The sequence below is a fragment of the Arachis hypogaea genome, chromosome 9, assembly GCF_003086295.3.
Source record: "Arachis hypogaea cultivar Tifrunner chromosome 9, arahy.Tifrunner.gnm2.J5K5, whole genome shotgun sequence".
Lineage (NCBI taxonomy): Eukaryota > Viridiplantae > Streptophyta > Magnoliopsida > Fabales > Fabaceae > Arachis > Arachis hypogaea.
Window position 1 is genome coordinate 117,748,049 of NC_092044.1, and position 17,558 is coordinate 117,765,606.

Sequence of the window (17,558 nt, forward strand, 5' to 3'; positions counted from 1 at the left end):
TAAATCCTAACTCATAATTTAAAGTTTATTAGTTTTCAGTGGTTAATGTAGCACCATTTATGATTTAAGGAATCAGGGTTAATTAATTACTGCTACGCGGAATTGAAGAACTCAAGAAAGTGATGAAATCTTGAAAGATACAAAAGCATCGTGGCCCTAAGTTGCAAAATAGTAATCGTTGATGTATTATTGTATTAGATTTAAAATTTAATATTTAGAATTAAAAATATAAAAGATATTAATAAATCTATATGTTTTATAAATTTTTAATAAAAATATTTGTTTTTTGTTTTGATTTTTTTATCTATTAAGTACAAGATAAATTAAATATTAATGTAATTTGTTTAATATTTTAGTTTATATCAACTTTTAATTTTCTGTGTCAATATTCAATAGATCAAGACCAACTTTTTTTTAAAAAAAAATTATTTTTATCAAAACAAGAATTTAAATTAAAACAAAAACATAGTGCTTAGAAATTTTAATTTATTCTTTTAATTATCTAATATTTAAATGAATAAAACTTGAGTATATATATTATTTTCAAAATATAAAAAAATTAAAACTTTCCTTATTTAGAGCAATTAAAATAGTAATTAAAAAAAAGCTAACACTTTCCATTCATTTTCAAATCCAAAACTTAATTAAAAAGCCAATTTAAAATCCAACCTTTCACATTTGATGACGCGTATAGAGCACAGTAGACAAACATTACCCCCAAAATCTAGGGCACACGCGACAGAGAAAGTAACAGCAAACAATTTAACATTTTCTTTCTTTTCAATTTTTTAATTTTTATTTTATGAAGCAATTAATATTTTGATTGGGTCAAAAAATTAAAAGTAAAATAATAATATAAATTTTAAATTTTGAAAACTCTGATATTTTGGGGCTTTGAAAGCAAGGAAATAAGGGGTGGGCCCCAGCAACAATTTTTTCTTCTTGTGCTTTCTTATTCCTTCTTCATAATCTCATTTACATTTTACACAGTGTCAGTTTTTTCCTTCTTCTTCTTGTTGTTATTATTCTTTTTATTTTCTTCTTTCTTTTCTGTGTTCATTCATTGAACCTCTTTCAACAATTCTTCTATTCTTCGGATATCGCCTTTCTGATGCTTACCCATTTTAGTTTCCTCGGAAAAGTTTCGAACTTTTTATAGTTGGGTTGGTTTTGTGCAACTCTTCTTACACCGAATTCTTTGCTTATTTGAGAAAACAGTGGACTTTTTTTTTTCCCTTTCTTGAAGAGGGTTTTTACCCGTTTTGCTTGGGAGCTGAGATTGATTTGGGGTCACATCCATGTATTTGTTCTTGGTTTTGCTTTGACGGTAAGGTCTACATTTCTTGTCAATTTTTCTTCTTTTTGTAAATTTCAAGTTATGGTTCATTGTTTTAAACCTTTATTGGAGCTGAACATGGCACTTTTCTGGATGAATCTTGGTCTAAGATGGAAAGATGTTGAAGGTCTTATTTGATTTTCTACCTGGAAAACTGAAGACTTGATTGAGTGCTTCATCTGATTTTTGTGGATCAGTCTTGTGCGGGTTTATCAATTTATTTTTTTTCTTTGCTAATGTATAATTTTTGGAATTTCTTTCCCCTCTTCGTTCAGCTCTGATCCATTTCAAGAGCTGTTGAGAGTGTTCGCTGTTTCATAGTTCTAATTCAAAATCACGGATTCTGAATTCTGGGGTTTTTGTTATGTTGCCTGCATGACAGAATGTGCATCTGAAGTCACTTTTCCACTTTGGTTTTGGCCTTTTTGTTACATAATACTTGAATCTGCAGTTGTAGCACTTGGTCTAATATTTGATTTAGTCCTGTTATTTGTACTCATTCTTTTGATCTTGTATCTCTTGTTGGATTTTTGTTTGGAGATTGACAACCCCCAAGAAATTACCCATTGGTGGAGATTAAGTTTTCTGTTCCCCTAGCTTTCTTTGATTCAACTTGATGCAGATTTGTTCGGTATCTTTTCTATATCTGTTGCATCAATCTACTAAATAATACCAAATAAAAGCCTTTTCATTTTGTTTGGAGCTTCTCTTGATTGAATGTTTCTTTTGTGTTTGGTCTATGAAAGGTATCATATTATATTTCTTGTATCCCCTTCTCTCTGTTGTAAAAATGTTGTTAAACCTTGAAAAAGCATAGCACAGGTAGCACTTGTTATTTTTGTATTCTATGAAAGAATTAGCATGATAAAACAATTGTTTGATTCTATTATTATTCTTGATTAATGAGCATCTGTGTTTTACTATTTCATTCTTTATATGAAACTCTTTTATGCCGACATTTTAATAGATAGTATTTGATAAGTATTAAATTACTCAGAAGGGAAGCAAACTGGAATTGAACTTAGGACATTTTAATGAAATAGGAATAGATATTACTGCACTGAATTTTATTGGTTCTTTTCATGAATTAGTTGAATGAAGGATATTTAGTCTTGAAAGTAATTCAATACTAAGACATAGTTTATTTCTTGTGTCAGAGCAGGGATCAAGCTTTTCGCTTTATAACGTCTCGGGATCAGTGTTATATTGAATGTGTAGTATGTGCCATTATTGTGGTGCTGGTTTGATGGGATCAAATGTTGAAGAGAAGAAACAGGATCATGAGAGTAGTTTGAAGTTGAATAGTAAAGTTCCCACAAAGCCTTGTAAGTTTTGTGGGGAGAAGCTAGAGCGCGAAAATATGAAATTGAATGGTACAAGTCCTTTTGCGACTCCACACATTAGTCCAACTTCATCCTTGTCAAGTAGTGGTAGCTGTGTCTCCACCTGCAGTAAATTTCTATGCTGCTGTCTTTAGTTTTTTGAATCTCGATGTTGTTACTATTATATTTCCAAGAGATATTTGTGTAACCCAGTCTTTCTTCAATATGTAATCTTTCAGGTGATTTTTCTGTTGATGTGAACTCATTCGACAGGTATCAAAGTGCACACAGTGGTGTGAGTATTAACTTAACTATTCTCAAATACTTATTTTGTTTTTTCTATTAGGATGAGTCGAGAAGAAAGTACAGTAGGCGGTGCTAGAGAAAATCTTCATAAGTTGAATGGGGAATTGCAAAAAGGGATGGAAAACAATTCCCAAGAAAGCAGTAATGACAATGAGGGTTACATAGTGAGAAATGTGGAGATTGAGCAAGGCCGTAACTGTCAAGAAACAAAACTTGATGGTTCTGAAAACCCTGACGCATCCTCTGCTGAAGAGATCGAATATTCTCTTCCTAATGACTTGGATATCCAAACCTGGGAACCACCTGAGCCAGAAAATCCAGAGGATGATATGGACAACAGTGTGACTTATAATGATGAAGATGAAGACGAGGATAACTGGGGTGATCCTACTACCTCTATATTTAGTTCCAAGGATGAAGTAAGTGGATGCAATAGGTTCAAAGAGGAAAAACAGAGAGCAATGGAAGAAGTAATGAATGGAAAATTCAAGGCACTTGTGGGCCAGCTTCTTAAATCTGTTGGAGTTCCCTCTTCTGATGAAGGTGATAAGAGTTGGGTGGACATAGTAACATCTTTATCCTGGGAAGCTGCTGCTTTTTTGAAGGCTGATGCTATTGGAATTAATACAATGGATCCTGATGGATATGTGAAAGTAAAATGCATTGCTGCTGGTTCCCGCAGCCAAAGGTAAAAATAATTCTCAAGTCATTCTTCGTAATTTTTTTCCCTTTCGCCTTATTATATATTGTGACTCTGTTTGAATTTTTAGCTAAGAATAAAATTAGAATGCATATTATTGTTCTCTATATAAAGTATTGACCCCCTCCTACAGAAAATAGTCTAGCTCTCATCTGTCTTCAGTTAGAGTTTATATTTATTGTTTATATGTACTCATAGTATAATTGGCAGATGGCACTGTCTTTGTCTATAATGAATAAAGATTTTATGGATCCATGTTATGTAATTTAAGAATCTTCATATTTTGTTATTACCAAAGTGTTTTCCTCCTTAACTATTTAAGAGCATTTTCTTCTTTTCTGAACACATAGCAGTGGTTCTTCTGCAATAAACAAACATTTCAATGCTAAATGAGCATAATATTTAGTAGAAAATCTTAGAGAAAATGTTTTGGAATTGCAGTCAGCTCGTGAGAGGTTCCGTCTTCAAGAAACATGCTGCTCACAAGCACATGCCAACTAAATACAAACATCCAAGGTTGTTACTGATTAGTGGCATGCTTGGTCATAGTGGACTGTCCTCATTTGATTCCATGCACCAGGTAACTTAAATTAGATTACTTAAACACAGAGCGAGGATTATGTGCTTTTTCTCTAGCTGATCATTTGCTTGCTTAACAGGAGAAAGACTATCTGAAGTCCAAGATGGATCTTATAGAAATGTGCCATCCAAATGTTATATTAGTTGAGAAGACAGTTTCTCGAGATATACAAGAGTCAATTTTGGCAAAGGGGATGACGCTAGTTCTTGATATGAAGCTTCATCGCCTGGAAAGGGTTGCACGTTGTACTGGCTCACCAATTCTAACATGTGATAATTTGAATGGTCAAAAGCTGAAACACTGTGACTTTATTTACTTTGAGAAGTTTGTGGAGGAACATGCTGGTACAGTTGAAGGAGGAAAGCGGCCAACCAAGACTTTGATGTTCATTGAGGGCTGTCCTACACGTTTGGGATGCACGGTATGCCTATGCTCATAACTCGGAACCTTCATTTCTTTTATTTTTTTTCTCTTATCTACAAGACTAATGAGGTAATTTCCTCATTCTTCTATGACCCTGCAAAATTGTATTATTGTTTTCGGCTTAGTAGTCAGTTAAAAATGAGTTATCACTTGTTCTGAAGCTGCTCCTGTGGGATTTTTTTCTTTTTCTTTGGCCTTTGCAGTTCTATTTTTGACAGTTTTTGTTATTGATTTCTTCTTTCTTAACATTGCAGATTTTGTTGAAAGGAGCACCTAGTGATGAACTGAAAAGGGTCAAATGCATTGTGCGGTGTGCTGTTGTCATGGCATATCATTTAATCCTTGAAACCTCCTTTCTTGTTGATCAGAAAGCAATGTTTTCTACCATTCCTTCTTTGAATGAAGCAGGAATCTTGCCAATCAATCAACAATCCCTTGATTCTGCATCAGTTGATACAAGCATTCCATTTGTTGAGTATTCTGCTGAAAATGGAATAATTAGTACTGATGTTCCAATACCCAATGGACTTCATGAAAAAATTGCAAATAGTTCCGTACAACAAGAGTTTTTCCCATTTTCTAGTGAACCATATAATCCAGCCGTCTTTTCTGGGTTCTCAGCCATTTCATCTTCTCTGAAGAAAGTTATGGGGGATAGTTTTCAGTTTACATCGTCTGCTCCTTATCAGTCTCTCTCAGAATATTTTGGCTTCAATGGAAGGAAACCCGATGATCAGGTAAGCATATCAATTTCTGGTTTAGACTCTCCAGAGGCAGATGGCAGTACCAAGACCGAAGCAAATTGCAATTCTGATGATGAGAAGTTACTTAATGGTGGACAATCCCTGTCCTCTGCCGCATACTTAAACTCCAATGGAGACAAAATTAAAGATGGTGATACTGATGGAAATAAAATCCAAAATAAAGATGAAATCAATGCAATGCTGGATTCACAGAGTATTTTGGTCTTGATGTCTAGCCGGAATGCCTTAAGAGGGACTGTCTGCCAGCAAAGTCATTTTTCTCATATCATGTTCTACAAGAATTTTGATGTTCCCCTTGGAAAGTTTCTGAAGGATAACCTACTTAATCAGGTTTCAATTGCTTTGTTGCCCTTATTCCTTTTCTTTATCTATTTGAGTATAATATACCATACTATTCTAAGTGTTATCATTAATGCACCTTTGCTGTCAGCAAGTATGTTGGCATTGAAGTTCGGAAACTATAATTTGATACACAGTACATGCAACCACCCCCTCCCCTCCCCCCCCCCCCCCCCCAAAAAAAAAAAAAAACGCACACTTATGCATGTATATATAGGTTTTTAATTTTTGATTGCCCTTCTGACTCTATTCTCTGCAAGATGAGTTTCGACAAAGCTTATGTTTGAACTTCTAACTGTTTTTGTTACATGTGCAGACAAGACTTTGTGACACCTGTCAAGAATTACCAGAAGCTCACTTGTATTATTATGCTCATCACAATAAACAACTTACAATACAAGTTAAACGATTGCCTGAGGCAAGGTTCTTGCCTGGGGAGGAAGAAGGGAAGCTTTGGATGTGGAGCCGTTGTGGAAAATGCAAGGCCCACTTCACAAAGCGAGTGTTGATATCTGCCACTGCACGTAGTCTATCATTTGGAAAGTTTTTGGAGCTTAGCCTTTCTCACTATTCTACTTCTAGCGGAAAATTGAGCTGTGGCCATTCTCTTGACAGGGATTTTCTCTACTTCTTTGGGTATGATCATCCTACTCAACTTACACTTTGATGTATTCAATCTTGCTTTTGAATGCAAATCCATCAACTTCTAAAACTTATCTCCATAGGCCTTGCTGTGCATAAGTTTTACACTTCGCATGTATTTTTTGGAGGTCTCATTGCCCTTTCCTATCATGCAGATTAGGTCATATGGTTGCAATGTTCAGATATTCTTCTGTCATGACTTATAATGTTGCCATGCCACCTCAAAAGCTAGAGTTAAGTGGTTCAATAAAACAAGAGAGGCTTTCGAAGGAGATTGAGAATGTATGTTCACTATCTGGCTATTTTCATGTGAATGATTCTTTGATTTTTATCATATGTTGTAGATTTACTTAGGGATTTCTATTTTCCTAATTTTCATTGCTTTCATGCATTAAAGGTGTACATGAAAGGCATATCACTCTTTACGGAAGTTGCACACCTTTTGAAGACAATAAGTTCTAATGGATCAACATTGAATCTTGGAGGATCAATGAGAGAGTTCACTGAGGTTGAGATGATGTTAAAGCGAGAGCAAGAAGAGTTTGAGGTTAGCTTTATTTTAATATGAACATGCTTTTGAAATTTGCTAGCTCTAAATATCTCTTCTAGGCCAGAACCTATTAATTTTGGTTCATATGTATATGTATGTTAAGTGTTCAATTTTATACACGCTAGCTCACTGAAAATGTTTCTCTTCTAGAGACATAACATCATTAGACTTAACCAAGATGTTTTACATTTAATGAAAGTGACAATTTTTTATAGATGAAGAACTGCATATATTTAAGGTTCTATATTGTTATTGCTAAAGTGCTGATTAGAAGCTTAAATGCCACTGAAAATGTTCTTTACATTGTGAATATTGCCTTGCATAGCTTTATTTTTGAAAGGGGGAGCATAGAGAAAGAGAACAAGAGAAGAAAGAAGGGGGGGGGGGGGGGACCTATATATATAATGAATGCTTGGCTCTGTGATTCGTATGAATCCTGATGTCTTCTTCCTATGTCTTGTGTCATGATAACAGGTAAATATCAAGAATGCTGTTGCTAAGAAGGGGGATCTAGATCGGGCTGCGTACAAACTTCTCTGTCTAAACCGATTGATGTGGGATCTTTTTATTGAAGCCTATGTTTGGGATCGACGACTGAACTCACTTCTCTCTCCTGATCATCTAAAAACTGAGTCTGATGTCTCTGAGAAAGTTATGCAAGAATGTGGGTCTACGGAAGGTTGCAATATAAATGGGATGCGGGACACATCTGTGGAAGTGAATGAAATCCCTATAAAGGAAATTCCGATAAGTGGACCTCTTCTAGAATGCAATGAACAGGATGATCTATCTAATGCATCTGATGTCCCACTAAATGTGTCGATGCCAATTATTAGTGATTTTAGGTCAGAGAGACCCGCTGACCGAAAGTTGAAATTGAATGTAGATGTTCCCACTCGGTTCCCTTTATCAGATAGCAGTCTCTATGAAACAGACTCTGCTATGTCAAATCATCTCCAAGTGCATGAAAATTCTCCAGCTTCCACAGATAATACACAAATTAGTCATCCAGCTGCTGATACGAGGATATCAAACAAGGATGATTCACAGCATTCACCTGTTCCCATCTTGCCGGATTCAAATGAATGGTTCTGGAGGCCATTTGCCGACATTCGGCAGATCAGCATAAGGGACTTCCAGAAAAGATTCTTGCCAAGATTTGAACCAGTAAGCAGCTCTATCATAGAAAATTTACCGACAGCAAATCAACTAATCGCTGATGAAGGCACAAGGTTGCACATCCCCCTTAGGACAGATAATTTTATTGTATCTGACTATGAGGGTGAACCCTCAAGTATAATTGCTTGTGCTCTGGCCTTTCTGAAAGATCCATCGGTGGTGACAGAAGTTGATGATGGGGATGATGGTTTGCCTAGTTCATTCCATGGAGCCTTACCCTCTCCACAGACGTTTTCAAGAAGTTCTTCAGATGCAGATTCTGTGCACTCTGCAGGAAGCACTTCTTCGGAAGAGTCGAGAACTTCTCATGCTCCAGAAAACCATAGCATAGAGATTGCAATGGGATATGCAAAATCACTAGGGAGGGAAAAATATTCAGTGATCTGTCATTACGTTAACCAGTTCCGTGAACTTAGGAGTAGATGTTGCCTATCTGATCTTGATTATATTGCTTCTTTAAGCCGCTGTAGGAATTGGGATGCTAAAGGTGGAAAAAGCAAATCCTTTTTCGCGAAGACACTTGATGACAGGTTCATCATAAAGGAAATCAAGAAGACAGAACTTGATTCATTTTTGGGTTTTTCTTCTGTGTATTTCAAATACATGAGGGAGTCATTTGAGTCTGGGAGCCAAACATGTCTCGCAAAGGTCATGGGGATATATCAGGTTAGTGTACTGATCTGTGCAAGTGTGCAACATTCACACTGTGACCAACTTTTCCAATTGTGTTGTTTCATGGAACGTTTTCCCTTTCAATCTATGTGCAGGTTACTAAAAGAAACGTAAAAACTGGAAAAGAAGTTAAGCATGACCTCATGGTGATGGAAAATCTTACCTACAATTGCAATATTACTCGCCAGTATGATCTTAAAGGTGCTCTTTATGCCCGGTTCAATACTGCTACTGATGGTGCTGGAGATGTTCTTTTGGATCAGAACTTTGTGAATGACATGAACTCTTCTCCACTGTATGTCAGTCATAAAGCGAAGCGTTTTCTTCAAAGGGCTGTTTGGAATGACACAACTTTTCTCAATGTAAGCCCTGCACTAAAATCATTTGAATCTTCGAGCCCTGAATTCTCGATATATAGTATATATCACGCATGTTGTGACCCTTATGCTTATGTGTTAGTTAAATCCGTTTGTGTTTTGGTTTTCTTTTTCCTGGCTTCTTGCTTATAAACGTCTTTATGTGCTCAATATGCAGTCTGTCAACGTGATGGATTATTCCTTACTAGTTGGAGTGGATTCCCAGAAGCGCGTGCTTGTTTGTGGCATCATCGATTATCTCAGGCAGTATACCTGGGACAAGCATCTCGAGACATGGATGAAATCCTCGCTCGTTGTGCCGAAGAATGTGTTGCCAACCGTAATATCTCCAAGGGAATACAAGAAGAGGTTCAGAAAATTCATGTCTACCCATTTTTTGAGTGTTCCAGATCATTGGTGTTCTCAGAAATTACCAAGTCCTTGCAAACTTTGTGGCTCTGGAGAAGATGATCCTCCCCAACAAGGGTGAAAAATGTTTTTTTTTTTTTAATTTTCTTTTCTACCCCAAAATCTTTTGATTCAATTTCTCAAGAATTCATATACAAGTTGAGAGTTTATGTGTTTTTTTAATGCCAGTAGCTGTATATAGGAAGCCAAATATTGTTCATATAAACTTAGCCCTGATATTCAACATTTTTTAGAGAATTTCTAGGGATTATGTTATCATGCTATGGGTCCATCATGCTCAGCATGAGATAAGAGTATGTTTTTGTAAAGCCTAAGGAAAAATGTAAAGGTTTACTTTGAGTCAATGAAAAAAGTGCAGTTGCCAGCATGCTTCATATCCTGTTTTAATTATCAACTTATTATATTACTATTTCTTCAATTATCAACTTGTTACCTTGACAGGGTAATAATATGTTAATAACATAACTTTCATTGAATCAGCTAGAATCATCGATGACTACTTGATGGATAAAATTTAGGTCTATGTGAAAGTGAAATGCTTCCTATGATGCTTGTGGGACAGAGTTACTTTTTTTTTTGTTTTGGTCATGAACAGAGGGTTACTTATATGAACATGGGAAAGCATTAACGTTGCCCAAGTTGAAAGCAAATTCTGATCCAAGTTGCTGTTGAAGGAAAAACATATTCCCACAGGAATTTCCATTCCAAAGGAAAGCATAAACAAAAGGGGGTCTATGCCTGAATATATATACATGTTACAAATGTATATGACTCACATTCTTCATGTCCCAAACATCTTCCAGAGCCTGGTTTTAGTGGAGATGAACACCTCAACCAGCCAAGACATGATTGTTCACTATGAAAACAGTGAGGATAATTATTATTATGATCTTGATGATGATTATGAAACTGATGAATCTCACTATTTCTATGTTATCAATGCAATACTAAGTGGAACTGCTAGGTTGAATGTTCTCTTGCCCACAGCCACCATCCTTGCCTTCAGCATTTTCGCACCTATCCTGACAGACGACGGTGAATGTGGCACACTGAACCGCTGGTTGACAGCAATCTTCCTGGCTATCTTGGCAGTGTCTTGCATCTTCTTCACATGCACTGACAGCTTTAGAACAGCCACCGGGCGGTTGTACTATGGGGTGGCAACATTTAGAGGGATCTGGACTTTCAATGGAGGCAGAAAGAAGCCGTGTGTGCCGTCGGATTACAGACTAAGATGGGGTGATCTTTTCCATGCATCACTATCCCTAGTCTCTTTTCTTGCCTTTGCAGGATTACACTTTGATGTTGTTAAGTGTTACTATCCGGGACTGCCTAGAAAGGTGACCAACACTGTTCCTCTTGTGGTTGGTTTTGTAGTGAGTGTCTTATTTGTTGTGTTTCCTTCAAAGAGAAGAGGAATTGGTTATCCTTTCTTGCTGCAAAGGGATTCCTTGTACTCTAGACGTTGAAATTCATACACCTATAGAGATTTGTCATTTGTTCCTCTTGGAAGACATTCCACAAATTATCAAACAGTTTTACTAAGAGATAACCTTGTTGGGTCGTATGACAAGGGTCAATGGTCAACACTTTTACATTATAGTCATAAGGGTCAAATATATCATTACATTTTAATCTTATCAAGTCAAAAAGGCTAATCAAATTCTCCATTATCACATTTCAACAATATAGAGTAAGTAGAATTAAATATATTATGATCCTTGAAGGTGAGGATTTCACTTTGAAGAGTAAAATAAATAGAGAATTTCAACCTCGAGCAATTCATGAGTAAGGATTAGAAGACAATGAAGTACAAAAAATAATGAAACACCAAGTAACACTACCCATGGATAATGACAGCTATTTTCTCCTATAAGATTCACATTGGTAACCAAAGACAACAACCAACCTCCTGTTTCTTGCTCTTGAAATTTCAATGGAGCAGACAATAGAACCTCTAATATACTCGTCTCTGTTCCTTTGAGGGGAAAAAATAAAAAGAAAAGAAGAAAAAAAAGAATTACTTAAATTCAAGTACATTGACACCTACGTGGAACAAGAACACCAAGAGGTTTTCTTTTTTCGCGAATTATAGCTTCCTTAATTATGGGAAGCTTTTCATGAACTTTCTTCCAGATATGATTCACTGCACCATCCAAAGGTATTGGTCCAATGCCACCTGGATGACCATTATCATAGACAAAAATGGGTTGTACCTGAGCCATGTTTTGGCGAAACCTGTCTTTCTGTTGTTTTGAAAAGCTTTTGAGATGATTGACTAACCAGCTTGGTTTCAGCGCATCGGCAACCGCCACGAAAACTGAAAATTCTGTATAATCCACCGTGCCTTCAAATGGGAGTTCGATGTTGTCGCTGACAATAACAGGTATACAAAGACTTTGAATGGCATCAAATAGTCGGCAAGAAGTGGGTGTATCCCCAGCTGGATGCAAGCAAAATTCGGATGATCTCATCCCCCTAATTGATTGCTCTCGTCCAGTGGCATTCGGGAAGCCTTCCTCTATTATAACACCAGGCTCATTAACCAATAGATCCCATAACTTCTCTCTAACTAAGCCACCCTGCAAATAGAATAATATGTAAATCAGATAAGCATGGAACCATGGAACAAACATAAATGTATTAGCTTGATTCGAGAATATGCATCTGCTAGAGTTTAGGCCTACACAGTCTTCATCCTCATCCACGGAAACTTTTTATTAATATTTTAAGACCTTTTTGTGTCATGACTGATGATAACTCACTAGGTCAAGTGCAACTAAACAACCAGAACTACAATCACTAAACAAATTTCATCACTTATAAGAACAGAGTAGTAAGATAATCAAATTATGAATTGTGGAAGATGCTAGAATGTGCAAAACACATTAAACGAAGCACGGTTAGGCCAGAGAGGAAATATTACAGACCCGGTGCCTATGTTTTGCTCCTTTGAAATACAAAAGGCTATGGCGCTCCTGGTTTTCTGACAGCTGCAACCTCGGAAGTAGATGTGTGTACGGCACAATAACATCTTTAATTACAGAAACTTGGGTGTGTTGAATCATTTCAGACGAGCTACAATTAGATGACTTCGAGTCAAGTCTGTACCAACCACCAAAGTCCACCACAAGGAGAATAGCTGGGGCGATTTCATCCTTAACATGCCACATTGCAACTGGGTCTGCCAAAGAATGCTTCAGTTTTAACATAACCTGACAATTCAAAGACTAAATCATAAGCTGGTAACAGCACACACTGGAACTTTCTCCTCTCCTATTGTCACCAACACCATCACATTATAAATTTTCAGAACACAACAAGTATCAAAAGCAAATAGATAGAAGTCTGTACCTCTATCTAAACACACTAAGTACATTAGATTAGCATCTAGATTAGTATAACTAAAAAAAAAAAACCTGATTCCAGGCTTCCACTAAAGCCACACTGCAAATTAACCAAACACCTAGAACGTGCTTTCCTTAAATCTGTGTTCTTAGCTACTCCACACTCATCACATGCAACAAGTTCCTAAATCTTATACTACAACGTAACAATTGCACTGCAAACACAAAAAATCAAACTTTAAAAGATGGGGAAAAAAAAAGGAAATTTTTATACCGGTGAGCACAAACACGTGATCTCTTCCACCAGAACGCTTCCAAGCTTCGGTGTTTTTAAGAAAATCCAAGACTTCCCTCTGCCTCCGATAATCCTCATTGGCAACGTCCATCTTCCTAAACAACCCTTTAGCAATCCCAAGCTGCATCTCAGCGCTGATGGTGGCGAAGAAGGGGACGAAGATGACGTCGGCATCACGTGCGTCAAAAACGCGTCTTGCGAAGGACCCGGATCGATTCTCATAGGGCGTCATGAGATCCCCCATGATCCAGTACTCGGCACTGTACTGCTTGATCAGTGGGTTCTCAGGGTACGGTGGGAAGTCTAGGGTTTTGGCGCGAAGCTGTTTCGATCGGATTTCGCGATCCGCGTCGCTGCCGAGTCGGGAATCGGAGCTGAGGGACCAATAATTGTTGAGGAGGCCGTAGTTGAGGGATCTGGGGAGGTCAGCGACCATGACATTGATGAATGAAGTGGTGGATGGAAGAGAGAGAGTGCGCTGTGAAGTGGCGGTGAGAGTGGTGGAGGGGGAGGAGGAGGTGAGGAAGAGAAGGATGGAGAGAAGGGAGAGGAGTGTGAAGACAAGGAAGAGTTTTGAAGCAGAGGATATGGAGCTGCCATGGTTGTTCTTCAGAACCAGAGGCATTGCTTTCTGTTGTTTTCTTCTGTCAGTAGTGTGATTCCGTTTCTCTCATCACTCATCAATGTTTTCCCATTTTTATGAATGCTTATAATAAAGGAATAATCACTCCTTTAGTACGTTAATCAATCCAAAATTCGAAATATTGCACTTCACCGGTTGGTTTTGATCATTAAATATGCCACTTTAACACACTAACATGTAGAGGAAATCTATCATTCATATACATCTTTGTTTTAACTTCCAACTAACTTGATTAAGCAATTAGTCTTCTTAATTAAGTGTTGGAATAATTTTATTTTGTATATATAACAATTAATTTCGTTAAATAAATCTTAATCTGCAATAAATAAATTGAGAAATACTATAAAAAAAAACTTATTTTTTGGCTATTTTTTTTTAAATGGACAAATATAATGTGTTATTTATTAGTGTGAATAAATTGAATATTTTGTTTGTTAATGTGGGGATAAGAAATTTAAAGGACAGATTTTATAATAAAATTTTAGAAATATACAAAGAGTAATACTAGGGACCAATAATTTTTGTGATGGTTAGCCATTAATTAGCCATCAATGATGATTTGATGGTGTGAGATTGGTGTGAAATTTCATCCAATGGTTCACCTTCTTCTACTGGTTACATACTGGCCAAAATTCAATAAAACTGTTGGCTCCTAGACTTTTCCATATACAAATTTGACTCTCATATTTGTGATTTAAAAAAATAAAAAAAAATTATATATAAATCGGACTCTCATCTCTATAATACAACAAAACACACTTTTTCTCCAATATTGAAAATAAAAAGGGTTATCTTTTCACACGTCGAAGTAACTTAATTTTGGGTCTTGTTTTTCTCATGCAGATTGGATTTTTTTTTTTTTCAATTTTTAAGATGGATATCTGATATTGGTTCTTCTCTGCTTCTCATATTGGTCAGATTAGCTAGATACCATGTGGAGAAGAATGTGCAGCCAGCTATGCATCCACAAGATTAAAAATGGATTAAACACCTGACTCACTAAACAATGATGTCAGCTATGTCAAAGAAACATGATTCCATGGAATGTTATCAGATCATGAATGACTTTTCCTCCCTATTTATGTAAATGGTAATATGGTATTCAATATAAGTCTTAATGTAATTAACCACCCAAAATTGTGGTCAAACATGGTTGAGTCTCATGGTGTAATGAGTATGACTCAAGCTTGACATGAGGCAGCGAAGCAATAGAACAGTACAAACGTAAGCCGTGAAACTAGAAAAATTGGCCCTTTTGGACGTAAGTCATAAATTTTGGGAGGTTCAGAACAAGAGAAGAAAAAATGGACAGACAAATATACAACGTGTCTTGCATCAAAATTTCTTGATATAGTCACAAATGGCGTAGCTTTTACAAGGAAAGTGGAAGGTGAGTTCAATAGAATGAACCCGTAACAAAATTTGAAGTGGCAAGACAGCATTATCATGGTCTGAAGTCTGAACTATCAACTATCCCATAGGAAACTACTCCCAACCAATCCCACAAGTCCTTTAGGATGTGTTTGGTAGGTGAGAAAGGATACAAATACAGAGATAGAGACACATTTGGAGTTGGTGACATAAATACAGGACAGTGCATCTCTCTATCTCTGTATTTTTATCTTGTCACAATTACCAAACACAACATTGGTCTTCTATTCTTCTTCTACCATATGTTGTTGTCTAAGCCATCACAACTTCATCAAAATTCCAGTCTTGTACAATGTCCCTTCTGACAGCACGGCTTCGTACCAGCCTTGGAGTACCAGGTACCTCGTTGTCACCGGAAATAGGTTGTGGGGTAACTTTGGATGATGATGGTGGATGAAAAGAGTGCATTGTTGGGGGTGGAAGAGATAATTTCCTTGTTAAACAGTTGGCAATAGCATAGCATCTTCCTTCATTTTCTGAATTTGAAACAGAACTTCGAAAAGAGTGTGATGGTGATGGGTTTTCCACACTATGGCACACAAGACATGCCAGACTCATTGTGGTTCTCAGGGCCTGGTTAAGCTGCTATTAATGTTAGAAATAAGACGTTACTAAACAGAGACAACTGTTGATTAAAACTTTCAATACGAACTATGATTTTGCATCAATGGATGGTTAATTCAGCACCTAGAGAAGTATATGTAGCATGGTAAAAATCATAAAATAAACATGTCATTCAACCACCTTGCTCAATAGAATCAACTTTCTAAGCAAGAATGATTGCTTTTTTTTTTTCAAAGTAAAAATGATTGTTTATCAGACATCAAAAGAGCAATACATATATAAAAGCTACCTTATACAACTCGAGCATTTCTTTGAGTAAACATCAAAGTATGTAATTTCACATCATAAATGTATAATGTATGGAACTAATAATTGCAACCTTATCATTACTCATCTATTTGCAACATCAGGAATAGATTTAGAAACAAACTGATTGTTTTCATCTTACAAATGAATATCGAAGCATCATAGACAATGATTATCTATATCAGTGTTTTTCCCTTTACAGGATCACATTTTTTATGAAGTCAGAGCATAACTTGCATAACAACTTCGTCGAAACTTGCCTAACAACTGTGGACTCCGATTACAGCATGTTATCATACAGTTTTCCATTGACAAGGGTCGGTTAACAATACGTGCAAAGGACTGTGTGCAAGAAAACATGAATTTTCAGCATACTTTAATGATAAGCCAAAATTAGTCCAAAGTTGATGAACTAGCTTGCAAAATGAATTTTAATTTTTGAAAAGCCAAATGAAACCCTAAGCTCAAACAGATCAGAACCCAATCATAGTAGATTGCATTCTTCCACTTCATGCTTCAAATTTCCTAAATAAACCAATATATCTATAAGCCAATTTAAGTCTTCATCCCCTACCCTAATTTTCCTAGTGAAAATTGACACTATTTACTTATTTCTCCACTCTCGAATTCACGAAACCATATGAGTTCTAACCTGAAACCTTTCCACTGAAACACGAAAACCAAATCCCCAACATAAGTCAACCATTACAAATTTACAACCCAATCAACAAACACCCAAAAATAGAAACTTTAATAAAAACATTAAAAAAGTAACCAACTTGGAAGCTTGAAAATCAGAATAACAAGTGCGAAATTAGAAAACCAAATCAGAATGGACAAGATCACACACAATGATGGGATCTAACAAAAAAAATAGGGAAATTAAGTAATTAAGAGAGAACCTAAATTATAAAAAAGAAGGGAAATTGTGAAAAGGGTCAACGAGGAAGAATGGAGGTACGAACCTGGAATGGAGAGTGGAGAGAAGAGGAAGGAGAGAGTGGTGGTGGGACAAGATTCGATTGAGGCTTTTACGATGAAAAAGGAAATGGGCCACCGTTCACTGCTTCACTGCTCTCTTTTATTTTAATTTATTTTATTTTATTTTATTTTATTATGAACTTGTTTATCTACTTATCTTCTACTTAATTTTCAATTGGAGTGTTTTCTTGGCTGTTTTCCCCATTTTTATTTTCAAATGATCACCAATTATGTTGTAAAATAATAACTACTTAATTCAATTTTTTTAAACTTAAATTCAGTTTTCAATTAAATTGAGTTATTAAAAAAGTTATCTGTATGATTTATCTAGAAACTAAAAAATAAATATTTTAGGTGAAAACATATTTTAATAATTAAAATATTTATCTAAAT

The 17,558-nt window shown here is 36.1% G+C and overlaps 4 protein-coding genes across 8 annotated transcripts; 2 read left to right on the plus strand and 2 right to left on the minus strand.

Annotated features, from left to right (window-relative positions):
• The first annotated feature begins 912 nt into the window (after positions 1 to 912).
• LOC112712512 (putative 1-phosphatidylinositol-3-phosphate 5-kinase FAB1D) lies at positions 913 to 9,972 on the plus strand. 4 transcript variants are annotated; one of them, XM_025765419.3, is made up of 13 exons: positions 913 to 1,327; positions 2,494 to 2,709; positions 2,898 to 2,931; positions 3,005 to 3,652; positions 4,106 to 4,244; positions 4,324 to 4,665; positions 4,922 to 5,761; positions 6,087 to 6,406; positions 6,568 to 6,694; positions 6,810 to 6,959; positions 7,437 to 8,807; positions 8,909 to 9,175; positions 9,348 to 9,972. In XM_025765419.3, exons 2-13 carry the CDS (start codon positions 2,547 to 2,549, stop codon positions 9,657 to 9,659), a joined length of 4,713 nt encoding a protein of 1,570 aa, XP_025621204.1. In that variant the 5' UTR covers positions 913 to 1,327; positions 2,494 to 2,546; the 3' UTR covers positions 9,660 to 9,972. The 4 variants fall into 4 exon arrangements, with proteins under 4 accessions (XP_025621204.1, XP_025621205.1, XP_025621201.1 ...); XM_025765420.3 differs by having other exon boundaries at positions 2,499 to 2,709; XM_025765416.3 differs by having other exon boundaries at positions 925 to 1,327; positions 2,494 to 2,787.
• Positions 9,973 to 10,365: 393 nt separating this feature from the next.
• LOC112712516 (protein DMP2-like) lies at positions 10,366 to 11,067 on the plus strand. Its single transcript, XM_025765422.2, has one exon. The coding sequence runs from the start codon at positions 10,366 to 10,368 to the stop codon at positions 11,065 to 11,067; it is 702 nt and encodes a 233-aa protein (XP_025621207.2).
• Positions 11,068 to 11,287: 220 nt separating this feature from the next.
• LOC112712514 (probable arabinosyltransferase ARAD1) lies at positions 11,288 to 14,010 on the minus strand. The gene is made up of 3 exons (XM_025765421.3): positions 13,220 to 14,010; positions 12,529 to 12,782; positions 11,288 to 12,180 (listed from the first exon to the last, which is right to left on the minus strand). The coding sequence occupies exons 1-3, from the start codon at positions 13,863 to 13,865 to the stop codon at positions 11,629 to 11,631; spliced, it is 1,452 nt and encodes a 483-aa protein (XP_025621206.1). The 5' UTR covers positions 13,866 to 14,010; the 3' UTR covers positions 11,288 to 11,628.
• A 1,190-nt stretch (positions 14,011 to 15,200) lies between these two features.
• LOC112712517 (uncharacterized) lies at positions 15,201 to 17,286 on the minus strand. 2 transcript variants are annotated; one of them, XM_025765423.2, is made up of 2 exons: positions 17,150 to 17,286; positions 15,201 to 15,896 (listed from the first exon to the last, which is right to left on the minus strand). In XM_025765423.2, exon 2 carries the CDS (start codon positions 15,870 to 15,872, stop codon positions 15,567 to 15,569), a length of 306 nt encoding a protein of 101 aa, XP_025621208.1. In that variant the 5' UTR covers positions 15,873 to 15,896; positions 17,150 to 17,286; the 3' UTR covers positions 15,201 to 15,566. The 2 variants fall into 2 exon arrangements, with proteins under 2 accessions (XP_025621208.1, XP_072059731.1); XM_072203630.1 differs by having other exon boundaries at positions 15,201 to 15,899; positions 17,150 to 17,280.
• Positions 17,287 to 17,558: the final 272 nt, after the last annotated feature.